We start from the raw sequence: 26,575 nt of genomic DNA, 5'->3' as shown, positions 1-26,575 counted from the left end.
TCCAAAAGACGGCACCTCCGACAGTTGCGGCGTTCCCACAGCACTGCACTGGGAGCGTCAGCCTAGATTTTTGTGCTGGAGTCCCCTGGAGTGGGACTTGAACCCACAAACTTCTGACTCGGAGGCGAGGGTGCTGCCCACTGAGCCACGGCTGACAGGAAGATAAATGTAAAAGTTGGACGATAAAATATTAAGGGATGTAACCCTTTCTCCCAAGTATTCAAAATGCGAACAGAACTTGCAGAAATTATTTTTTTTAAATAAAGTTCACGCAACGAATATCACATTAAATTCAAAATTGTAAAAAAAAAGGAACGACCATCATCAACTCTGCTTTAATGTCACTCTTTGCCACAAACTAAGTTTTTAATACTTTTACTTGCCTCAGTATTTAATAACTGTGCGATTAGCATTGGCACTAGTGATATCCGCTTATGAAATATAGGGATGGAATAAATAGGCAGTTCAGCTCGTAATTGTGCGAACACAACCAGTTAGTGCGTTATGTGAAAGTGAGCCCATTGTCCGATGAGAGGAAGTTCCTTTCAAGTTTGACTGAAACTTCATGGAGTCCAACTTATGGGCTGTAGTTACCAAACAGCGACTGCTGCTGTTGCTGCTGCCAGCAGTCCCCTCCGCGGCATTGCAGTCGAGTAACTGAGATGACTCTACTGCCTCTGGAGGGTCCAAGACCAATTTCAAGAGCTGGTTTCTGCTAACATCTCTGGAGGCAATGGCGTCCCTGGCAGCAATATAAACATTGCTACTGAAATGCAGAGAGCTCTTTTTTTTTCTCTCTAGTTGCTGGCCAGAAAGAAAGTTAATAATCGTGCGTAGGAACAGGCTGACTCGTCCTCTGTTGGAGCTGAGCAACAAAAAAAAATTCCGCTGCTCGTTTCGAACAGCTAATCCAAGGTTCGTCCCAAGCAGCTTTAATATGACAGGAACTCACCAAATTTATTGAAACGAAAAGGAAATGAACATTAATGTGCCTTTGGAAATGGCAAAGGAAGAAAATCCTTTATTTTCATAACTGAACATGTAACCTTGGTCATCACCATTGCACTAGAACAAATGGCATATCTGAAGTAATGACAGACATCTCTTAATTTCAAAATTATGCGTCAAAAATTCCAAATAACTGACAGCATCGCTATCTGACAGATAGATGCTGAATACCCTTGATCCAACTATTCCTATAAGCTTAACTGAATTCAGAGGCAATTTCTCGATTTTACAAAGCACTGGTTCGGCCTCAACTGGAGTATTGTGCCCAATTCTGGGCACCACACTTTAGGAAGGATGTGAAGGACTTAGAGAGGGTGCAGAAAAGATTTACAAGAATGGTTCCAGGGATGAGGGAGTTCAGTTACGTGGATAGACTAGAGAAGCTGGGGTTGTTCTCATTAGAGCAGAGAAGGTTGAGGGGAGATTTGAAAAAAGGTGTTCAAAATCATGAGGGATCCAGGCAGAGTAGATAGAGAGAAACTGCACCCATTGGCAGAAGGGTCGAGAACCAGAGGACACAGATTTAAGGTGATTGGCAAAAGAACCAAAAGCGACATATTGCTGTTTTGTGGGAGCTTGCTGTGCGCAAGTTGGCTGCCGCGTTTCCCACATTACAACAGTGACTACACTTCAAAAGTACTTCATTGGCTGTAAAGCGCTTTAAGACATCTGGTGGTCATGTAAGGCGCGATATAAATGCAAGTCTTTCTTTCTTTCTTTCATCATTAACCTGGGGTCATTAACATGTCTGATCAAAGCGACTGACATCTAAGTGACTGACTCTTGCAATACATGTGTCACTTAGGCTGGTTAATGATAAAAGTCAAGGAGGTTTACTTGAAAATTAAAAGGCACAAAAGATTATGGCCTAGAAATTCAGTGCCCTTAGCACCGATTTTGCGGCGCTAGAGGGCCTAGCGCTGCAATTGGCGCCGGTTCCTAAATTGCCTGGGGCCCTTCCGCGGCGGTAGACCGGTAGCGCTGCGCCGGCACCGATGACGTCATCGGTGTGCGCAGCGTCCCGGTTGCCGTGGTAACCCGGCCCCAAGCCGAAATTCAGTTGCGGCCGCCTCGCCAGTGGCAGCCGCAACTAAGACTCCGGCAAACGAGTGCTGCCGGAGTCTGCGCCGGCGCTTTAAGGAGGCGCGGCGGCCGGCCGCTTTCCCGCCGGCCGCCTGCCCGCAGCTCCCTCCCCGGACTTCTCCCCCCTCCCCCCCCCCGGAACAGATGCAAGCCCGGCACTTGTCCGAGGTGCCGGGCTCATTTTTGAGGAGATTTGCGCGGGCCGCGGCCGGGTGCAGGCAGCTCCTCCTTAACGGAAGGAGGAGGCCTGCACTTCCCCAGCCTGCCGCACCGCATCGGGTGCCGCAGCGCCGGAATTGCGGCGCGAAACGGCAGTTAGCGCCCTTTTCCAGGCGCTAAGACCCTTCAGTAGCGCCGGCAGCCGTTTGGGCGCGGCGCCACTGAATTTTTGGCGCGCGCAGTGGACTTAGCGCCGGCACTAATTTCCGGCGCTAAAGCCCTGGCTAAGCCAAAACCCAATTTCTAGGCCTATGTTTTTTTGACACAAATATGTAGTAATAAAAGCTGGTGAAAAAGAGCATTCCAGGGCTTCTCCAAAAATCCAGAGAGGGAGCGATTACAGAAGTGTGGAGACTTATGAACTAGACAAGCCAAATACAGGCGTATGCTAAAAATGTCACTGAATATACGAGAAGTTTGAATACGAGGAGGATCCCTGAGAATAAGGGAAGCAAGATTTGAACTATTTCTTGTCCAAATATAACTACCAACACGCAAAGTGAACCTATCCAAAAATAGAAAGCACTTGTACTTATATAGCACCTTTCACGAACTCGGGAGGTCCTAAAGCGCTTCACAGCAAATTAAGCACTTTTGAGATATATGCACTGTTGTAAGGTAGGGAAATGCGGCAGTCAAAAATTTGCGCACAGCAAGGTCCCACATACAGCAGTGAGATTTCTGACCAGATAATCCGCTTTTGGTGGTGTAGCTTGAAGGATAAATGTTGGCCAGGCAGGGTACCGGAAGAACTGCCCTGCTCTTCTTGAAATACCGCCACGGGGTCTTTTGCATCCACCCGAGAGGAGGCACGTGTGGCCTCGGTTAATGTCCCATCCCAAAAAAACAGCACCCTCGACAGTACTGCACGAATGTATCCAGGGCATATCACATCTAAGGGCCTAACCTCGCACCCCAGCAAACCAATACAAGCATCCCAGAGGACCGCAAGGCCACCAGTTACGCCAACTCAGAGGGACATTGTCGTATCAGCTCCTAGAATGAATGCTAAAGATACGGGTGTATCAGTAATAAGCTAAAGTACAGAAACTATTTAGTAGATACTGTTATATGATGGAATTTCTCCTCAAAAAATGGAAGAACTCCCCTGCTCTTCAAATAGCACCGTTCTTCAAATGACGCTGCCATCGACTTTCTAAGTCTGTCCTTATTTTTATATTACTGTTATAAATTCCTGTGGCGAACTTTGAAGGAGCGCAATGGGTTCAGCCCAGCTGCCATAGGAACACAGAAACAGGAGGAGGCCATTTAGCACCTCGAGCCTGCTCCTCCATTCAATGAGATCATGGCCGATCTGTGACCTAACTTCATATACCCGCCTTTGCCCCACATCCCTTAATACCATTTTAACCCCCACACTCCTCCCCCCTACCCCACACTTGCACCACTCCTGTCGGGCCAGCAGGGTTCAAATCGGGAATAATAAATTGGTGGGAATTAACCGTTTAAAATTTTGATTAAACTTTTGCTAACATTAAGTTTCAAAGTGACTGCCTGTACAATCATTGTGAAGTCAACTATGCAACTTAAATTGCATTTCTGTTGGCATGGTCGAAAAAAGCATGTGCATCCCGTAACCAATATGAGATTTAAAACTCCAAAAATCACAGCGTAACACTTCAAAGACTCAACAAGTTTGAGTTCGTAAACACATTTTCTTTTCACAAACATCTGTGAAGAGATGACAGGTTTAAGTGAATACAAATCTTGATCAGGTGACACATTCTTCTTTTAAATATGAAGGGAACGCTAAATGATTCAAAATGCATGTCACACTAATGAGAAATCACTACTATTTTTGGTCCATTCCAGTTTGCTTAAGTTACTAATTTCAACTTTTCATCACATTATTATTACCATCTCTCAATTGGAAAAAAAACACAGAAAAAGGCTTCAATTTCTGTCACTATTCATATAGTTTATAGTGTAGGTATCTAAGCTTGCCTTTGTGGGCCACAATGATGCATACTATTGGAGGCTGAGGGGAGGAGGTCCATACATAAAGTTTAAACCATGTTCCTATTAATTTGCATTTATCACAAATTGCCAATACTAACAAATTCTGGTGTTCTGATTTAGAATGTAATCCCCAATGAGGTAACAGTGCTAAAAGCAGCCCTTTCCAAACCTGCTGGCCCACAAAATTCAAACAGAACAAACTAAAGAAAGAAAGAATCGCATTTATACAGCACCTTTCCTGACCTCAGGACATCCCAAAGCACTTTATAACCAATAAAGCACTTTTTGAAGTGTTGTCACTGTTGTAATGTAGGAAACGCAGCAGCCAATTGCCACACAGCAAGGTCCCACAAGCAGTAATGTGATAATGACCAGATAATCTGTTTCAGTGATGTTGGTTGAGGGATAAATGTTGGCCCAGGACACTGGGGACAACTAGCAAATATTCTAATTCATTGAAATTATTGGAAAAATTCTGAGGGACAGAATTAGTCTCCACTTGGAGAGGCAAGGATTAATCAAGGATAGTCAGCATGGCTTTATCAGAGGGAGATCATGTCTAACCAATTTGATTGAATTTTTCGAGGGGGTGACTCGGTGTGTGGATGAGGGTAGTGCAGTTGATGTAGTCTACATGGACTTCAGTAAGGCTTTTGACAAAGTCCCACATGGGAGACTGGTCAAGAAGGTAAGAGCCCATGGGATCCAGGGCAATTTGGCACATTGGATCCAAAATTGGCTTAGTGGCAGGAGGCAGAGGGTGATGCTCAAAGGTTGTTTTGGTGACTGGAAGCCTCTGTCCAGTGGTGTACCACAGGGATCGGTGCTGGGTCCTTTGCTGTTTGTAGTGTACATTAATGATTTAGATATGAATTTAGGAGGTATGATCAGTAAGTTCGCAGATGACACGAAAATTGGTGGAGTGGTAAATAGCGAGGAGGGAAGCCTCAGGCTACAGGACGATATAGATGGGTTGGTTAGATGGGCAGAACAGTGGCAAATGGAATTTAACCCTGAAAAGTGTGAGGTGATGCATTTTGGGAGGACTAACAAGGCAAAGGAATACACAATGAATGGTAGGACCCTAGGAAGGACAGAGGAACCTTGGTTTGCACGTACATAGCTCCCTGAAGGCAACAGGACAGGTAGATAAGGTGGTTAAAAAGGCATATGGGATACTTGCCTTCATTAGCCGAGGCATAGAATATAAGAGCAGGGAGGTTATGATGGAGCTGTACAAAACGCTAGTTAGGCCACAGCTTGAATACTGTGTGCAGTTCTGGTCGCCACACTATAGGAAGGATGTGATTGCATTGGAGAGGGTGCAGAGGAGATTCACCAGGATGTTACCTGGGCTGGAGTGCTTCAGCTATGAAGAGAGACTGGACAGGCTGGGGTTGTTTTCCTTAGAGCAGAGAAGGCTGAGGGGGGACCTGATTGAGGCATACAAAATTATGAGGGGCATAGATAGGGTAGATAGAAAGGAACTTTTTCCCTTAGTAGAGGGGTTGATAACCAGGGGGCATAGATTCAAGGTAAGGGGCAGGAGGTTTAGAGGGGATTTGAAGAAAAACTTTTTCACCCAGAGGGTGGTTGGAATCTGGAACTGACTGCCTGAAAGGGTGGTAGAGGCAGGAACCCTCACAACATTCAAGAAGCATTTAGCTGAGCACTTGAAATGCCATAGCATACAAGGCTACGGACCAAGTGCTGGAAAATGGGATTAGAATAGACAGGGCTTGATGGCCGGTGCGGACACGGTGGGCCGAAGGGCCTCTTGCTGTGCTGTATAACTCGATGACTCTATGAACTGGCCAGTGTTAAATGTTATAAAAGTTGCGAGCATTCCTAAGTCACATCATTTACCTCCACTGTATACTTTAGAGCTGCTGGTCAAAGGTAGCCTAGAAGCAAGTTCTGTCACTGTAACAGCATGAAAGGTGGCAGTGGTAGAATTTCCCACCCATGAGGGAACTGAGCCAGAACCTCAAGATCTCACAGAAGTCCTACACAAAATGTCTACCATTACTGTTCAACAGTTCTAAAGAATAAAATGGAGGAATAAGGGTTGAGAAACGCAAGGATTGAGAGAAATGTCAGTAGATTATAATTCCCCTATAAGTTTGAATGTACCAGAGTTCTACCATCACATTTTTATAAAATTGAGAAATCTAAGGGAAGGGTCAGCTCACATGCAAGCCATCTTTACAGTTGAAACAAAAAATGAGGTCCATCAAGAATTTTCTTTCTTCTAAATACTGCAAAGAAATCAAACTCTTCTATTTAACTTCAACATCCATGAGAAATATGCTGACCACTAAAATTTTCTTCATGGGTGTTCAGCAAGAACAAAATTTGCACGGTCCTTGTACAATAAAACGAATGCAAGATCAGTATTATGTACTTTTCAAAATATGAGGTCTGGTCACAGAGCTATCTGGGAATTGTAGCCAAATAGATTTATGTCCAAATCAGAAATCAGTAACAATCGGAAAATCATGATTTGTGCACTGCTTGAAGCTATATGTTCTTACAAAGTATGAGTCTAAGAGTGAGTTTTGTTTTTAAAAAAATAATCTGACCTAATGCATCTACGGCAGGGGTGTCCAACCTTTTGTAACGTAAGAACTTAAGAAATAGGAGCAGGAGTAGGCCATAAGGCCCCTCGAGCCTGCTCCGCCATTCAATAAGATCATGGCTGATCTTCGACCTCAACCCGATCTCCATATCCCTCGATTCCAAAAATCTATCTATCTCAGCCTTGAATATACTCAATGGCTCAGCATCCATGGCACTCTGCGGTAGAGAATTCCAAAGATTCACAACCCCGAGAAGAAAAAATTCCTCTTCATCTCAGTCTTAAATGGCCGACCCCTTATCCTGAGACTATGCTCCCCTAGTTCTAGACTCTCCAGCCAAGGGGAACAATCTCTTAGCATCTACCCTGGCAATCCCCCTTGTATATTTCAATTGAGAGCACCTCTCACGCAGCTAAACTCCAGAGATTATAGAAACATAGAAGATAGGAGCAGGAGTAGGCCATTCGGCCCCTCGAGCCTGTTCCGCTATTTAATGAGATCTTGGCTGATCATCCAAATTCAGTAATAACAACAGAAAATGCTAGAAAAACTCAGCAGGCCAGGCAACATCCGTGGAGAGAAATAGAGTCAACGTTTCAGGTCAAAACCCTTTGTCAAGGATGAGAATTTTAAAATCAAGGTGTTGCCGGACCGGGAGCCAATGTAGGTCAGCGAGCACATGGGTGATGGGTGAACGGGACTTGGTGCGAGTTAGGATACGGGCAGCAGAGTTTGGGCTGAAACCATCCTGAAAAGTACTATTTAAATTATTTAAAAAAAATAAACAGCACAATATCAGCACGTCTGTACCTAAGATTGACACCACCTACCTGAAGTGTTAGGCGTTTGACTGCATCCCACACTAATCCAATGAATTCTTTCATTCGGTCCTCTGGACTTCTCCATTCTTCAGAGCTTTGCATTACTTTTATTGGTACAGAGAGTGGGCGAGATTCTTGAACAAGAGCAAATGATAGTTGCAATTAGTAACAAATAGCAAATGTATAGAATTATTATCCGCACTTCAAATAAATTACAGCCTAATCATGCTTTGTAAGCTCCACTGCTAAAATGCTGAATTGTAATTAGATTCACAGTATGCATTCAAAACAGGACTCATTCAGGTTTTAATCATTTTATAAGCGCTGATGTGACAAACCGGTCTTGATTGTTTTAACTCCACAAAATATGTTTATAAATAGCATCCTAAAAGCAAAATCTGTGCGTCAAATACATTCCCTTTATCTAGTCTGTCATGTTAAGCAAAATTATAGTTGGGAGCTAAAACGTGAATAAAATGTTTGAATTTTGATTGAACATTCTCGTTCACATCCTCGACTGAAAAATCAATTCAAATATAATTTTAAAGTGCGTCCCCCCATTGAAGACTTTGAGATAATATTCGGTTTTGACGCGGGCTGTAAACTGGGGCTGTGGATCAACTGCCTGTTTACACCCCGACCGCGTTTCCTTTCGATTGATCTCAATAGAAAGGGACCTGGGACTGGGTAGTAATTTTTATTCATTGATGGGATGTGGGGCGTCGCTGGCTAGGCCTGCATTTAGTGCCCATCCCTAATTGCCCTTGAGAAGATGGTGGTGAGCCGCCTTCTTGAACCGCTGCAGTCCATATGGTGTAGGTACACCCACAATGCTGTTAGGGAGTTCCAGGATTTTGGCCCAGCGACAGTGAAGGAACGGCAATACAGGTCCAAGTCAGGATGGTGTGTGGCTTGGAGGGGAACTTGTAGGTGGTGATGTTCCCATGCGTCTGCTGCCCTTGTCCTTCTAAGTGGTAGAGGTCGCGGGTTTGGAAGGTGCTGTTGAAGGAGCTTTGGCGAGTTGCTGCAGTGCATCTTGTAGATGGTACACACTGCAGCCACAGTGCGCCGGCGGTGGAGGGAGTGAATGTTGAAGGTGGTGGATGGGGTGCCAATCAAGCGGGCTGCTTTATCCTGAATGGTGTCGAGCTTCTTGAGTGTTGTTGGAGCTGCACTCATCCAGGCAAGTGGAGAGTATTCCATCACACTCCTGACTTGTGCCTTGTAGATGGTGGAAAGGCTTTGGGGAGTCAGGAGGTGAGACACTCGCCGCAGAATTCCCAGCCTCTGGTCTGCTCTTGTAGCCACAGTATTTATATGGCTGGTCCAGTTCAGTTTCTGATCAATGGTAACCCCCAGGATGTTGATAGTGGGGGATTCAGCGATGGTAATGCCATTGAATGTCAAGGGGAGATGGTTAGAGTCTCGCTTGTTGGAGATGGTCATTGCCTGGCACTTGTGTGGTGCGAATGTTATTTGCCACTTGTCAGCCCAAGTCTGAATGTTGTCCAGGTCTGCTGCATATGGACACGGACTGTGTCAGTATCTGACGAGTCTCGAATGGTGCTGAACAGTGTGCAATCATCAGTGAACATCCCCACTTCTGACCTTATGATGGAGGGAAGGTCATTGATGAAACAGCTGAAGATGGTTGGGCCTAGGACACTGCCCTGAGGAACTCCTGCAGTGATGTCATGTGATTGAGATGAATGACCTCCAACATCCACAGCCAACTTCCTTTCTGCTAGGTATGATTCCAACCAATGGAGAGTTTTCCCCTTGATTCCCATTGACTTTAGTTTTACTAGGGCTCCTGGATGCCACACTTGGTCAAATGCTGCCTTGATGTCAAGGGCAGTCACTCTCACCTCACGAGTTCAGCTCTTTTGTCCATGTTTGGACCAAGGCTGTAATGAGGTCAGGAGCTGAGTGGCCCTGGCGGAACCCAAACTGGGCGTCAGTTAGCAGGTTATTGCTGAGTAAGTGCCGCTTGATAGCACTGTCGACGACACCTTCCATCACTTTGCTGATGATTGAGAGTAGACTGATGGGACGGTAATTGGCCGGGTCGGATTTGTCCTGCTTTTTGTAGACAGGACATATTTGGGCAATTTTCCACATTGCCGGGTAGATGCCAGTGTTGTAGCTGTACTGGAACAGCTTGGCTAGGGGCGCAGCTAGTTCTGGAGCACAAGTCTTCAGTACTATTGCTGGAATGTTGTCAGGGCCCATAGCCTTTGCAGTATCCAATGTCTTCAGCCGTTTCTTGACATCACGTGGAGTGAATTGAATGGGCTGAAGACTGGCATCTGTGATGCTGGGGACCTCAGGAGGAGGCCGAGATGGATCATCCACTCGGCACTTCTGGCTGAAGATTGTTGCAAATGCTTCAGCCTTGTCTGTGCGGACAATCTGCAAATGCCAGTTTTGCGTCCACGCCCAAAGAGAAAATGGCCCCCTTCAACTTTTTGACTTAGTCCGCCATTCTTTGCCAAGTGGAAAAACCAGGTTTCATCAAAACCGCAGGTTTCAAAAACCAAGCTGCAAAGTCTCTTCTTAGGCAGTCCCTCGGAACCGAGGATGACTTGCTTCCACACTAAAAATGAGTTCTCAGGTGACTGGTGAGTCCAATGCGGGACCTACAGTCTCTGTCACAGGTGGGGCAGATGGTAGTTGAAGGGGCGGGTGGGTGGGGTGCTTGGGTTGACGTGCACTCCTTCCGCCGTTTGCGCTTGGCTTCCGCTTGCTCCGAGCGAAGAGACTCGAGGTGTTCGGCGCCTTCCCAGATGCTTCTCCTCCACTTTGTGCGGTCTTGGGCCAGGGATTCCCAGGTGCCAGTGGGGATGTTGCACTTTTTCCAAGGAGGCTTTGAGGGTGTCCTTGAAGCATTTCCTCTGCCCACCTGGGGCTCTCTTGCCGTGCCGGAGCTCCGAGTAGAGCGCTTGTTTTGGGAGTCTCGTATCGGGCATGCGGACAATGTGACCCTCTAGTGCGGATCTAACTATTTAATTGATCCTCATTCCCCACTGTTCTCACGAGGGTTAAGATTTCTCACTCTTTCGGTGTAAATCAGCCTCCACAACAACTGGACACTTCATTTTGAACAGGGGAAAAAATACCAAAGGACTCTTTAGCAGTTCGACACCATGTATACAAACATACAAAGACAGTGGGAAAAGAGCCTCAAGGAAGAGGTAAAAAAAAAAGCAGGGAAGAAAACCTGTGGCCGATTTAAAATTCATTCACAGGATGTGGGCGTCGTTGGCAATGCCGGTATTTATTGCCCACCTCTAATTGCCCTTTGATACAACCGAGTGGCCTGCTAGGCCATTTCAGAGGGGCAGTTAACAGCCAACCACATTGTTGTGGGTCTGGAGTCACATATAGGCCAGACCGGGTAAGGGCAGCAGATTTCCTTCCCTAAAGGGCATTGGTGAACCAGATGGGTTTTTATGACAATCCAGTAGTTTCATGGTGTGCACAAATTGGCTGCCCCGTTTCCTACAGTATATCAGTGACTTGCTTAAAACGTACTTAATTGGATTGTGAAGTGATTTGCGAAGTCCTGAGGTCGCGAAAGGTGCTATATGAATGCAAGTCTTTTTTTTTTTCTTTTCATGGAGAAGATTGAAAAGTTAATTTACCAGAAGTAATTTTACAAGGAACATATAAAATCACCCCACATTAGTTAAAAATTAACGCTGTCATGATTTCTGGTTTTATGGCCCTAATGATACTTATTCAAGCATTTAACTGTATTATTTCGATCATTCCAGTGCCAGAGCTATTCTGATATGCTCAACTGGTTTTTATTTGTTTGCAGTTAGCAATTATCTTTCGAAACTCCTTTGGTACACCAGAAACATTACTGGGTATTGCTCAACTCTAACTTAATATTAAAAAATCCATGGTTTTATGTCTCCCCAAAGCCCTATGAATAATTGCACTTTCTGGTGTGATACTCAACAATACACGAGTATGGTTCCACGTTCGATCCTTAGAATGAGCAGCAATAGAGGCTTTTCAATTAGCCTCAGTGATGAGATAAGAGACGGGGGGGTGGGGGGCACTAGAGACCCTGCTCCTGACCACTATCCAGTGACCCCACTAGAAAATGCTGTTTGTGGGAGCTTGCTGTGTGCAAATTGGCTGCCCCGTTTCCTACATTACTACAGTGACTGCACTTCAAAAAGTACTTCATTGGCTGTGAAGCGCTTTGGGACGCCCAGTGGTCATGAAAGGTGCTATATAAATGCAAGTTTTTCTTTGTGTGTGTGAAAATCTGGAACTCTCGCCCCCAAAAAGCTGTTGAGTCTGGGGCTCAATTGATAATTTCAAAAGTGAGATTGACAGATTTTTGTTAGGAAAGGGTATTAAGTGATATTGAACCAAGGCGAGTAGATGGAGTGAAGATACAGATCAGCCATGATCTAATCGAATGGCGGAGCAGGTTTTTTTTTTATTCGTTCCTGGGATGTGGGTGTCGCTGGCAAGGATAGCATTTATTGCCCAGTTCGAAGGGCTGAATGGCCTCCTCCTGTTCCTATGAACATTGGTCAGGGACAAGAATTGGCTAGGTTTTGTTGTCTTGCCCCATTCAAATAGTCTGATTACATGAAAGCTCGGATTTTCCGATGGCACGCGATCCCTTCCGGAACTGTAACAAAGTGGAACTCCCACCTGCTGACTGCACTAGTGTTGACCCTACCAAAGTGTCTAGTGTTCACTTAACTGAGGGCGGGCTCCAAGAATTGTAAGCACATTTCACAGGGACCTTGCCTGTTGAGCGGCAGAAAATAGCTTACTGCTGCAAGATTTAAATGTCAAAAGGCCTGGGACACTAAAGAAAAAGTTACCTTGGATGCAGAAGCTGAAGACTGATAAAAGATATCTGCTGGTTATGCAGCAGAGCATCCAGGTTTAATGGGTCTTGTTATTAAGCCGAAAGTGCAGAGGGTAGCCTTGAAGGGCCACCCAGAGACTTGCCTTCCTGGGTTAAAGAGTACCAGCACGGTGCCGACAACCCTCCGAGATCTCGGCACTCCTCCAATTCTGGCCTCTTGTGGATACCCGGCTTTCATCATTGGCAGCCGTGCCTTCAGCTGCCTGGGCCCTAAGCTCTGGAACTCCCTCCCTACCTCTCTGCATCTCTACCTCTCTTTCCTCCTTTAAGATGCTCCTTAAAACCTACCTCCATCTGCCCTAATATCTCCTTGTGTAGCTTGGTGTCAAATTTTGTTTGATAATCGCTCCTGTGAAGCGTCTTGGGATGTTTTACTGCGTTAAAGGTGCTATATAAATGCAAGTTGTTGCTGTTGTTCTGAGATTCTTTTATATCCACATCCAACTTTTCATCTGCAACACTGGTCACCAGCTATACACAAGCATGATTGGCACTGTGCGTAAATGGGGTGGTAATGACAGAAAATGGGACTTATTAAATGAGCACATCAATACTGACTCATTTAAATAGAGCCAGGCATTTTACCCAATTTCTTCTTCTGCCTGTTGGAATTGACAGTGGACTATTGGGTGGGTGCTAAAATGGATCCAAGGCAACATATCCTGCCATCCTCAATGTTGCCCAAAAATGAGGTGGTATCCATTGGAAAATCTAAGCTTCACTGTGTAAACTTACTAGTGAAGAATGCTTATAATTGAAGCACATAATAAGAGTGCCATCGTGTGTTTTCACCTAAGGCAGGATATACTTGCCTTAGAGGAAGTGCACTGAAGGTTCACCAGACTGATTCCTGGGAAGGGGGCATTGTCCTATGAGGAGACTCGGCCTATATTCGCTAGAATTTAGAAGAATGAGAGGTGATCTCATTGAAACATATAAAATTTATACAGGGATTGAAAGGGTAGATGCAGGGAAGATATTTCCCTGGCTGGGGAGTCTAGAACCAGGGGTCACAGTCTCAGAATAAGGGGTCGGCCATTTAGGACTGAGATGAGGAGAAATTTCTTCACTCAAAGGCTTGTGAATCTTTGGAATTCTTTATCCCAGAGGGCTATGGATGCTCAGTCATTGAGTATATTCAAGATAGAGATCGATAGATTTTTCAATATTAAAGGAATCAAGGGATATGGAGATCGGGCGGGAAAGTGGACTTGAGGTCGAAGATCAGCCATGATCTTACTGAATGGCTGAGCAGGCTCGAAGGGCTGAATGGCCTACTCCTGCTTCTATTTCTTATAGAACATAGAAAAATAGGAGCAGGAGTAGGCCATTCGGCCCTTCGAGCCTGCTCCACCATTCAATATGATCATGGCTGATCACCTATCTCAATACCATATCCCCGCTCTCTCCCCATACCCCTTGATGCCTTTTGCATCTAGAAATCTATCTATCTCCTCCTTAAATATATTCAGTGACTTGGCCTCCACAGCCTTCTGTGGTAGAGAATTCCACAGGTTCACCACCCTCTGAGTGAAGATATCTCTCCTCATCCCAGTCCTAAATGTCCTACCCCGTATCCTGAGACTGTGGCCCCTTATGTTCATAAGTCCAACCATTCACCAATGACAGGAAAAAAGGACAGGGTACTGAATTTGTATGATCAGCCATGATCTCATTGAATGGCGGAGCAGGCTCGAGGGACCCAATGGCCTACTCCTGTTCCTATCTTCTATGTTTCTAAATGGGAGCAAAAAGATTTCAAAATGCAAAACGGTTGCTGTACCACGGTCATACAGACGACCATGAAGTTATACTTTCAGCACTTTTAACTATGCCTTAAATAATATATAGGACATGCACTATTACACTTACTGGGGTATGTCTGCCTGGCCATGTACCATGGCAAACTGAATCGCCTGAGTGCGGTGAGTATAGGAAAGTCAGACAGGAAGAAGTGCGCCTCCAAGTTTGTAAGGAAAATCGAGTGGGCTCCCTTCTGGACATATGTTCTGACTCACCTGATCTTGCTGTAGTTGCAGTGCCCAAGCAATCCAATATGCCCAGGAGTAATGCCCAAATAAATCTACCCATTAACTCGACAAAGATTTTTTGTAATTTTTTTTCTTCCTAGTGGGTGCAAAACCCTACTGAAAACGTGAACAGAAACAGATAAAAGTGGAGGTCTAGTGCCGGCAAATCCCAACCTCCAGCCCGTTTCACATTCACTCATAGGAGTCAGCAAGCAAAAATCAGCACTAACATTTGGACAAAAAAAATAAGCTACACTAGGAAAGCTGGTCTCACTGCAATTACAAGGTTGCTTTCTACTCACATCAGCTACCTGCGATCCAAACTGTAAAAGCCACAAAGCAATATTTTTAAAGGAGTGCTCTGCCATAAATATTGAAGCGGTCACTAAAACGTTAGGAGCCAATCAAAAGAAAGATTCCTGGCCTGTGGCTACAATGATTCTTTCACAAGACTGCACTAGTGTAACATTATCCACGTACATTTTCTTATGCCTCCAAGTATATTTTAAGTCCTTAGGTCATGTTGCCTTTCGTTTTCCCATTTTGAGAGTATTTCCTCGTAACTCATCACAACTTACTCTTCTCTAAATGCTTCAATGCATAAATATGCTTTACAAGGTTTAGTGCCCAAAGTTGCGCACTGCATTCCAAATATGATCTTGCCAATGAGGTTTAAAGCATAAAACAACTTGTTTTGATTTATAATCAAGTGCCTTTGAGATGCATTATATAGTTCTTCATTGAGCTTAGTAATAATAGACTTGTAAGCACACAGAAATCTTTTGCTGTTTCTCACCATTGCTGTTACCAACAATCTTGTTTTTTTTTTGCTGGCTTCTGAGCCCTTTTAGTACTTGCTTAATCACCAACTAACTCTTTTGTTCCTCGTGGCATAACCTTCAGGCAACTTTTACCGTCAGCTTGATATTTTTCTCCCAGAACTATACATTCTTTCCACATCTCTTGAAACAGACTTTAAACCTTCTTTTGTCATCATATTTGTTGGTTCGTCCTACAACTTAATTCTCCCCTAAGCTTGCTGCTGTTAAGTTCTGCACATTTTTGGCCTCAGTCTTAATTGCCAAGTGTTCACTATTATGTTACACTGCTCAATGTTACATATAATATAGCATCTGTCCAGCTTTATTTATTATGTTATGGCAACAACTCTTATTACCTCTCTGAAATTTGCTTATGCCGTCACCCTTCCATTTTGGTTGCCCTTGAGCTGTCCCCATACTTCAGATATTAAAATCTCTCATGATTACCACAATACGATTCCTTAGTGTTTTGTCTAAACAAACTGGGGATGAAGCTTTGCAAAAGCACTGCCAGTCTCCCGGTGTAACTCTGGCAGAAGACCGGAAGAATCCCCAGGGAAACAGTAGAGATACAGTTATACAGGAAACTTTGTGCTATCCGGACGTTGAATGTCCGGCAGCTTCGATCTAACAGCAGAAATCAGCAGCCGTTTTGGTTAGGTTTTTTTTCTTCTCCTAGCATTCTTTTCACAGGCAGGCTCTGGAAAGTGTCTTTGTAGCTTAGCAACAGCTTCAGAGACGCTTCCAAGCTACTGGGCCGAGTGTTTACAAGCTGTTGCTGAGCAACAGTGTTTGTGGTCAGATACGGCAGGCTCTAGAAAGCGTCTCTGTATCTTAGCAACAGCTTCAGAGACGCTTCCAAGCCACGGGCCGAGTGCTGACAAGCTGTTGCTAAGCAACAGTGTTTGTGGTCAGATACGACAGGCTCTAGAAAGCGTCTCTGTATCTTAGCAACAGCTTCAGAGACGCTTCCAAGCCACGGGCCGAGTACTGACAAGCTGTTGCTAAGCAACAGTCTTTGTTGTCAGATACGGAGATGAAAAGCTCCTATCTGATAACATTGACGCTGGTCTATCCGGAAGTTTTGAGGCAACAGCAGCAGTTCGGTCCCGTGGCTGCCGGATAGCACAAAGTTTCCTGTACCGGGAATTTCCTCACTGACTTACAAGGGGAGAAACTCTGCTAAGTTACTCGAGAAGACCAGAGGCTGGGTACTCTGTGGCGAGTGTCTAACCTCCTGACTCCCCAAAGCCTCTCCACCACCACCAAGGCACAAGTCAGCAGTGTGATGGAATACTCTCCACTGGCCTGGATGGGTGCGGCTGCAACATCACCAAGAAGCTTGATACCATCCAGGACAAAGCAGTCCAACTTGTTTGGCACCCATCCACCACCTTAAACATCCACCCCCTCCACCACCAGCACACCCTGGCTATATAAATGATCTAGACGAGGGAACTAGATGTAATATCTCCAAGTTTGCAGATGACACAAAGCTGGGTGGGCGTGTGTGCTGTGAGGAGGATGCCGAGAAACTCCAGGATGATTTGGACAGGTTGGGTGATTATGCTGCATCTGCCATGCTTCGGCCCAATGTGGATAAATGCGAGGTTATCCACTTTGGTGGCAAAAACAGGAAGGCAGATTGTTATCTGAACGGCAATAGATTGGGAGAAGGGGAAGTGCAACGAGACCTGGGTGTCCTGGTGCACCAGTTGCTGAAGGTAAGCATGCAGGTGCAGCAGGCGGTTAAGAAGGCAAATGGTATGTTGGCCTTCGCAGCGAGAGGGTTCGAGTACAAGAACAAGGATGTCTTGCTGCAGTTGTACAGGGCCTTGGTGAGACCACGCCTTGAGTATTGTGTGCAGTTTTGGTCGCCTTATCTGAGGAAGGATGTTCTTGCCATGGAGGGAGTGATACGCTTATCAATTACTCCATAAAAGGCGATGAATTAGGAAAGTAATGAAAAGGTTTTTATTAACTAAAGAACAGAGCATGCCTCTCGTGGACGACTGGTTCCAAGAAGGAAGTGGGTTGCCGGGCAGCCACCTTTATACCAGGTCATGTAGGCGGAGCCAGCTGAGGCATGCATTGGTACACAGTGAGTAGCAAGAAGTAACAATGTGCAATAACGATAACAGTAGTGAACAACAATGAAAACAATAACAGTGGTTTACCACAGGGAGTGCAGCTAAGATTCACCAGACTGATACCTGGGATGGCAGGAATGACGTATGAGGAGAGATTGGGTCGATTGGGCTTATACTCGCTGGAGTTTAGAAGAATGAGAGGGGATCTCATTGAAACTTATAAAATTCTAACAGGACTGGGCAGACTGGATGCAGGAAGGATGTTCCCGATGGCCGGGGAGTCCAGAACCAGGGGTCACAGTCTAAGGATAAGGGGTAAGCCATTTAGGACAGAGATGAGGAGGAATTTCTTCACCCAGAGAGTGGTGAACCTGTGGAATTCTCTGCCACAGAAGGCAGTGGAGGCCAATTCATTAAATATATTCAAGAAGGAGTTAGATATATTTCTTAAGGCTAAAGGGATCAAGGGATATGGGGAGAAGGCAGGGACAGGGTACTGAATTTGGATGATCAGCCATGATCTCATTGAATGGCGGAGCAGGCTTGAGGGGCCGAATGGCCTACTCCTGCTCCTATCTTCTATGTAATATTCAAAAGAGAATTCGATAAACATGGGAAAACCACCACCTCCAAGTTCCCCTCCGAGTCACACACCATCCTGACTTGGATGTATATCACCATTCCTTCACCGTCGCTAGAAAACCCTGGAACCACCTAACAGCACTGTGGGAGCAACTTCACCACAAGGACTGCAGCGGTTCAAGAAGGCGGCTCACAACCACCTTCTCAAAGGCAACTAGGGATGGGCAATAAATGCTGGCTTTGCCAGCGATGCCCACAACCCGAGTAGTAATTTTTTTTCTTTAAAAAGGACAGCGAATTTTTTGATGAGTGTATCATTTCCTTTTCTGAAAAAATATTTGGAACAAATTGCACTCTCCCAAGAATTTATTCCCCTTTAATTACTTATTTGAATCTTTTCTTCAATGTAAAATTTGGCCTCATCGAGATGCAGAATGTCAGTGCTGGGAATCAGGACCTCTACTTTGGGAAGCCAGGATCACTATCAAGCACTCACCAATTAGGTATAGCTCAACCACAGGCAAAATATAATTCCAACAATATGCCCGAATTCCAATCGCAGAAAGGCATTCCTACTGCACCAATGTGAACGTTTCCATTTCCTACACCAGCTGTCCTTCTGGCCTCTCAGGTTGATTGCCAATTTGCAGTTAATTTTAGACAATTTGCTGTTGTGGGCCAGCCCAACGGAGAAATGGACTGAGGCCGCCCAAACTCATTTCACTAGGGCCCTTCCAGCTGGCAAAGAGAGCTCTTGCATACCATTAATATGTGCTCAATTTCAGCCTAGTCCTCAGCGATGAAAGGACAGCCTCTCTCTACCACAAACGACTCCTCTTCTCCTTTTTGTCAATCAAATCTAACTAGAGCTGCATTTCATGGACTGGTTTAAGTCAGGTTCAAATGATTAACAGCTGATGATCATTCTCAGTAGATGATAAATAGCTAAATCACTCAAATTTAGGGTTGGTATTAGGACTACTGCTCTTTTGGATATATATTAATGACCTGGACTTGGGTATGACGGGCATAGTGGTTAGCACTGTTGCCTCACAGCGCCAGAGACCCGGGTTCGAATCCAGCCTCGGGCGACTGTCTGTGTGGAGTTTGCACATTCTCCCCGTGTTTGCGTGGGTTTTCTCCGGGTGCTCCGGTTTCCTCCCACAGTCCAAAGATGTGCGGGTTAGGTTGATTGGCTATGATAAATTGACCCTTAGTGTTAGGGGGATGAAATGCGTGGGGTTACAGGGATAGGGTGGGATATGTGTCGGTGCAGGCTCGATGGGCCGAAATGGCCTCTATCTGCACTGTGGGGTTTCTGTGATTCTGTGATAATATCAAAGGTTGCAGATGATACGAAACTCGGAAATATAGTAAACAACGAGGAGGATAGTAACAGACTTCAGGAAGACATAGACAGACATGTGGAATAGGCAGACACGTGGCAGATGAAATGTAATGCAGAGAAGTGTGAAGTGATACATTTTGCAAGGAAGACTGAAGAGAGGCAATATAAACTAAATGGTACAATTTTAAAGGGGGTGCAGGAACAGAGAGACCTGGGGGTTTATGTACACAAATCTTTGAAGGTGGCAGGACAAGTTGAGAAGGCTGTTAAAATGCATATGGGATCCTTGGCTTTATTAATAGGGGATAGAATACAAAAGCAAGGAAGTTATGCTAAACCTTTATGAAACACTGGTTAGGCCTCAGCTGGAGTATTGTGTTCAATCCTGGTCACCACACTTTAGTAAGGGTGTCAAGGCCTTGGGGAGGGTGCAGTAAAGATTTACTAGAATGGTACCAGGATGAGGGACTTCAGTTATGTGAAGAGACTGGAGAAGCTGGGGTTGTTCTCCTCAGAGCAGAGAAGGTTAAGAGGAGATTTGAGGCTAAGAGGTGTTCAAAATCATGAATGGTTTTGATAGAGTAAATAAAGAGAAACTGATTCCAGTGGCAGAAGGGTCGAGAACCAGAGGACACAGATTTAAGGTGATTAGCAAAAGAACCAGAGGTGACATGAGGAACATTTTTTTTTTTTTTTTACAGAATGAGTTGTTGTGATCTGGATTGCACTGCCTGAAAGGGTGGTGGAAGTAGATTCAATAGCAATACAGACTGGATGCAGGAAGGATGTTCCCGATGGCCGGGGAGTCCAGAACCAGGGGTCACAGTCTAAGGATAAGGGGTAAGCCATTTAGGCCAGAGATGAGGAGGAATTTCTTCACCCAGAGAGTGGTGAACCTGTGGAATTCTCTACCACACAGGGCAGTTGAGGCCAATTCATTAAATATATTCAAGAAGGAGTTAGATATATTTCTTAAGGTTAAGGGGATCAAGGGATATGGGGAGAAGGCAGGGGCAGGGTACTGAATTTGAATGATCAGCCATGATCTCATTGAATGGCGGAGCAGGCTCAAGGGGCCAAATGGCCTACTCCTGCTCCTATCTTCTATGTAATATTCAAAAGAGAATTCGATAAATATCTGAAGGGAAAAAAATTATAGTGCTATGGGGAAAGAGCAGGGGAGTGTGCTTAATTGGACAGCTGTACTAAAGAACCGACATAGGCACGATGGGCCAAATGGCTTTCTTCTGTGCTGTATAATTCTATGATTCTATGGCTCAGTCTATTTGCACAATTATTCCCCAGTCCAGATGCCGGGAGCAGGGAGCGCACTAGTGATAAGAGCAGAAAATTGTGTGCAAGTGAAATATAATGGGATGCAGACCAGTAAAGGCAAGTTCCAAATAGGGTGACAGCATCTTTCAAAGCCTTTGGAAAGGCTCAAACCCATAAAGAGCCTTCTGCCAAGGCTGGTCGGGTAGGGGATTAAGAAGCGAATGAAAGCAAAGGTGCAGGCACAAGTCTGCAGTCAAGTGACGGAGCAGCTCAGCGACCAATCCCCTGATCATGGCAGCTGGAGGTGGAGGTGGTTCCGCATGAGGTGCCCGTGAGGATAGCTGCCTTCTGTACCTCTTCACAGTATCAACCCCTTGCGCCAGATATGAAGCAGTTTACACCTTGCAGACTCAACACCGAGTTCAATCATTTCAGATCATAACCACTGCTCCATTAATTCAGACAGCAGGTACAGGTAATGGTTCTGCTGTTGCCATTCACGGCTCATCTCGACCCATCTTTTGTTTCTTTGCTGGTCCCATTACCATCGCCTTTTGACTTGCACCATCATATCATCCCTTTGGTCATTTAATCGCTCCTGCCCTCTACCATATCACAGACCTTCCCTTTTGTTCTTTCCTCCCCCCTTTCCCTGCCCCTGCACTTGCTTAAAAACCTGTTACATCTCCAACTTTTTCCAGTTCTGACGAAAGGTCATCGACCTGAAACGTCGACTCTGTTTCTCTCTCCACAGATGCTGCCTGACCTGCTGAGTAGTTTCAGCATTTTCTCTTTTTACGTCAGATTTCCAACATCCGCAGTATTTTGCTTTGGATGAAGAAGTGCGGTTTTATTTTCATCTTGTAGCTAGGATTGCCAACTTTGGTTGGACGTATTTCTGGTGGTTTCATCACATGACTCCCCCATTGGTCTACCAACATGTTCATTCTCACGGCTTCCCAAACCACTTGAGAAGCGAACAGACTCTTCATTACCCAACTGAATGATTCTCAATTTCAGTCAAACAGCCCTATTTCCCCATTTTTTTTTAATAACTAAATAAGAAAATGTGTTAAAAGAATTTATTTTTTAAATATCACACGTGATTTTTCTGCCAGATTTGCTCACAGCAGTGCTCTGGAGATCAATCTTCAATTCCTGGAGACTCCAGGACAATCTTAGAGGGTTGGCACCCCTACTTGTAGCTTTCCCTTTAGATCATGCACATTATGAGGTTTTAAAATACAGCTGCGCAGCCTAACATAAGAAACAGGCCATTTGGCCCCTCGAGCCTGCTCCGCCATTCACTAAGATCGTGGCTGAACTTCTACATCAACTCCACTTTCCCGCCCGATCCCCATAACCCTGGATTCCTTTAGTGCCCAAAAATCTATCGATCTCTGTCTTGAATATACTCATCGACTGAGCAGCCACAGCCCTCTGGGGTAGAGAATTCCAAAGATTCACAACCCTCTGAGTGAAGATCTTTCTCCTCATCCCTGCCCTAATTGGTCGATCCCTTATCCTGTGACTATGACCCCTAGTTCTAGACTCTCCAGCCGGGGGAAACAGCCTCTCAAGCAGCTACCCTGTCAAGCCATCTAAGAATTTTACACGTTTCAATTAAATCACCTCTCGTTCTTCTAAATTCCAGAGAATATAGGTCCAATCTGTACAGTTACATCGGCTGTGAAGTTTGTTATTAATGTGTCCCGAGTAATAGGCTCAACAGTGAGCCAAACACGTGATTTTTAAATATATACAGACTTCATGTTTGGTTCAGTCACTGATGTGAGGCTGGCAGCTATCAGTTTCTGAATAGCCCTGGCAATCTGTCAAGAGTATAAAAGGGGGCTAAATCCGAGAACCATCCTTTGAGTGGAGTTAATTCGAACAAATTGAAATTTTCATAGACATGCAGGTCGATTTAAGCTTGCTCCCATGGTTCATACGGAGATAAAAAGAGGAGCTGTGTATATAAGAGTTGTTTAGGGAGAGACAGGAAAGAAAGACTTGTATTTATGTAATGCCTTTCATGACCTCAGGATGTCCAAAAGTGCTTTTCAACCAATGAAGTACTTTTTGAAGTGTAGTCACTGTTGTAATGTATGAAACGCGGCAGCCAATTTGCACAGCAAGGTTCCACAAAGAGCAATGAGATAAAGACCAGATCATTTGTTTTAGTGACATTGGATTTGGAACCTTTTGAGGAGATAAAATTTTCTTCTGTTATATATATTAACATGGTTTCACACAGCCCCAAATCCAGCAAGACTTCTGCGATATGACTACTGCAGTGTACCTCAAATCCTTGTATTGAGCTTGTCATTGAGGCCCAGAGTGACCCCAGTAAAGATGAGATGCAGTTTTCCTGTTGATACAGATCATAACACCATTGTCCCATGTGAAAAGAGACGAGGCTTTCACCTTGGGCAATAGGAAGCAAATCAAATGGATCCAAGAAAACGCTGCCTCACACTGAAAGGAGATATGCCGGCTAACTCAGCTTCTCGCCTGACTAGGAGGATTCCAGATAAAACTGCAAGGCATCTTTGCAAGAACATTATAGATACCAGAGCCCATTATCATGGCCAACAAGCATCACCGAACCAACACCCTCAAAAAACAAACTAACTGATCACTTGTTTCATTTGCTGTTAGTGGGACCTTGCTGTGTGGAAAATGGCAACCACATTTTCCTACAACAACGACTACACTTCAAAAAGTAATTCATTGGCTAGGAAGTGCATTGGACTGTCCTGAGGACATGAAACATGCTATATCAATGCAAGACATTTTATTTAATGATATCGTTGTTACATATTCACTTGTTCATTGTTTAATAAATGTATTTACAACAACAACCACCACCACCTGTGGTCGGAAAAATAATGGAATCCCGACTAAAGGAGAAAATAGAAGAATATCTAGAAACCAGAAATATAATAATGAATAGTCAACATAGATTTCAAAAAGGGAAAGTCTTGCTTGGCCAAACTTAATGAATTTTTTGAAGGGGTAGCAGAGAGAGTAGACAAGGGTAATGCAGTAGATGTAATTTATCTTGATTTTTTAAAAGGCCTTCGATAAAGGTACACCATGATAGACTGATGAACAAGGTCAGAGAATGCGAAGTCAGGGGACAAGTAGCAGAATGGGTTGCTGGCTGGCTTCAGGACAGAAAGCAGAGAGTCGGATTAAAGGGTAGCTATTCACAGTGGCAGAAGGTGGGTAGTGGTGTTCCACGAGGATCAGTGCTGGGACCACTGCTGTTCACAACTTACATTAATGATTTAGACTTTGGAATAAAAACACAATTTCTAAATTTGCGGATGACACCAAATTAGGCGGGATAGTCAATACTGAGGAGGACTGCAACAAATTGCAGGAGGACATTAATAAACTTGCAGAATGGACATCTAATTGGCAAATGAAGTTCAACACAGATAACTGTGAGGTCTTACATTTTGGTAGGAAGAATAGGGAGGTCACTTATCACTTGGCGGGTGTGAGTCTAGGTGGGGTAGAGGAACAAAGGGATCTCGGAGTACAAATACACAAATCACTAAAAGTTGTGACAGGTTAGCAAGGCCATAAAAAAAGCAAACCAAGCACTAGGGTTTATTTCTAGAGGGATAGAATTGAAAAGTAGGGAAGTTATGCTAAACCTGTATCGAACCTTGGTTAGATCAGGAGTACTGCGTACAGTTCTGGTCGCCATATTATAAAAAGGATATAGAGACACTGGAGAGGGTACAGAGAAGATTTACAAGGATGATACCAGAAATGCAAGGGTATACATATCAGGAAAGGATGAACAGGTTTCTTTTCTCTAGAAAAAGTAGGCTGAGGGGTGACCTAATAGAGGTCTTTAAAATTATGAAAACTTTTGATATAGTGGATACAGAGAGAATGTTTCCACTTGTGGGGAAGAGCATAACTAGTGGCCATCAATATAAAATAGTCACCAAGAAATCCAATAGGGAATTCAGAAGAAACTTCTTTACCCAAAGAGTGGTGAGAATGTGGAGCTAGCTACCACAGGGAGTGGTTGTGGAGACTAGTATAGATACATTTAAGGGGAGGCTAGACAAGCATATGAGGGAGAAAAGAATAGAGGGTTATGCTGATCGATTTAGATGAGGAAAGATGGGAGGAGGCTCGAGTGGAGCATAAATGCCAGCATGGACTGGTTGGGCTGAATGGCCTGTTTCTGTGCCGTATATCCCATGTAATCCTATGTAAACTTGCATTTATATAGTGCCTTTAACATAGTAAAAAGTCCCAGGGCACTTAAGAAATCAAGTTCCACATTCTAACTACTCTCTGGGTATCAGAAGATGATCTGTCAAATGCGGAAGTTGATGGGGTGAAAACAAGGGAGGCCCTGTCGTTGATGAGGGAGAGAGAGACTGAGAGCACAGATACAGAAAAACGTGGCCGAGCGTCCTGTCAAACACTATCGAGAAAAACCTTAGCAGAAGAATAGAGAGGACACTTCAAAAGTTCTGATGTGAAAAGTGGAATCAACACAGCAGATGAAGAAACTGGAAGAATGGGATGGCGCCTTTATAGGAAGTGGGGTGGGAAGAAACAGTCCAGTTAGTCAGTAGTGTGGGAGTCAGTGACACACTTTCAGCCAGAACTGCTGCTGTTACATTTCTGTGCACCTATATTTGTGTTTGTTCTGTCAGGAGTACATATTAGGAAACCAAATTTATCAATGGTTCAGCTACCATTTTAAGGTTCAAACAATTATTTACTTTGGATATTACTGCTTCAAATTGCGTGCAGAGTAAAATTGTACTGGTTACATTTGTAATGTGCTGGTGCATTATTACCAATTATCACACATATCTGATGCCTGAAATGCAGAGACTTTGATGACTCCAAAGAAAAACAGGCTTTTTTTAAAAAAAAGAGAAATCCATTAAGTGTTAGATCCATACCTCCTTGTTACCCACTACTGATTCACAGAATCATACAGCACAGCAGGAGGCCATTCGGCCAATCGAGTCTGCACCGGCTCTTTCGAAGAGTAATCCAGTTAGTCCCACTCCCCCGCTCTTTCCCCATAGCCCTGCAACATTTTCTCCTTCAAGTATTTACCAAATTCTTTTTTGAAGGCTACTATTGAATCTGGCAGCGCATTCCAAATCCTAACCACTCGTTGCGTAAAAAAGTTTTTCCCCATATTGCCTCTGGTTCTTTTGCCAATCACCTTAAATCTGGGCCCTCTGGTTATCACCCCTTCTGTCACTGGAAACAGTTTCCCTCTAAATCCTTCATGGTTTTAAACACCTCGATCAAATCTCCTCTTGGCCTTCTCTGCTCCAAGGAGAACAACCATACCGTTGTATTTTATTTTGACTACTCCTTCCAAAGATTCCTTCAGCTCTCCTTTCTGGTAATAGCTGATTCTTCAGTTCTTGACCTTGTAATGACTGCTTGGTATTACGAACCTCAAACTGTAGACCCCTTGCACGTTATTCAGGGCCTCTGCAATCATTTACATCGTCAGCCAACCCGGCAGCCTGATTGCTAAAAATGGAATTGGGCATCCTTACTATGACACAACCATTTTAAGGCTCCTCATTACAGAAATACTATTCGCGTTTTATCTTTTAAAGTTTTATTTCAAGACTGTAACAGAATACTGTGTATTATTTTAAAGGAGACATCAAGCTAACCAAGTATTTTCCTCATTATCCTTCCCATTCCAATGAAGTGTCCTTAATGTCATGTTTGGGATGCAGATGTTTTTCATGTTTTCAGCTTTGTTTACAATATATTTTTTGAAACTTTTCTTTGATCATAGTGCTATTCCTCTAAAAAT

General features: G+C 44.4%; 1 protein-coding gene across 4 annotated transcripts in view; it reads right to left on the bottom strand.

The window, feature by feature from the left end:
• vps13b (vacuolar protein sorting 13 homolog B) overlaps window positions 1-26,575 on the bottom strand; it is a 1,087,794-nt gene that overhangs the window by 507,701 nt on the left and 553,518 nt on the right. For all 4 annotated transcript variants that reach the window (XM_085992288.1, XM_085992290.1, XM_085992289.1 and 1 more), the window contains exon 22: window positions 7,700-7,824. In XM_085992288.1, coding sequence (XP_085848414.1) covers window positions 7,700-7,824 — 125 coding nt within the window. The remainder of the gene's footprint in view (window positions 1-7,699; window positions 7,825-26,575) is intronic.

The sequence above is a fragment of the Somniosus microcephalus genome, chromosome 7 (genome assembly GCF_052327205.1).
Source record: "Somniosus microcephalus isolate GS21.2 chromosome 7, FLI_Smic_1.0, whole genome shotgun sequence".
Taxonomy (NCBI): Eukaryota; Metazoa; Chordata; class Chondrichthyes; order Squaliformes; family Somniosidae; genus Somniosus; species Somniosus microcephalus.
Note: the sequence above shows the minus strand (reverse complement) of the source record. Positions and strands in the feature narration are given on the sequence as shown.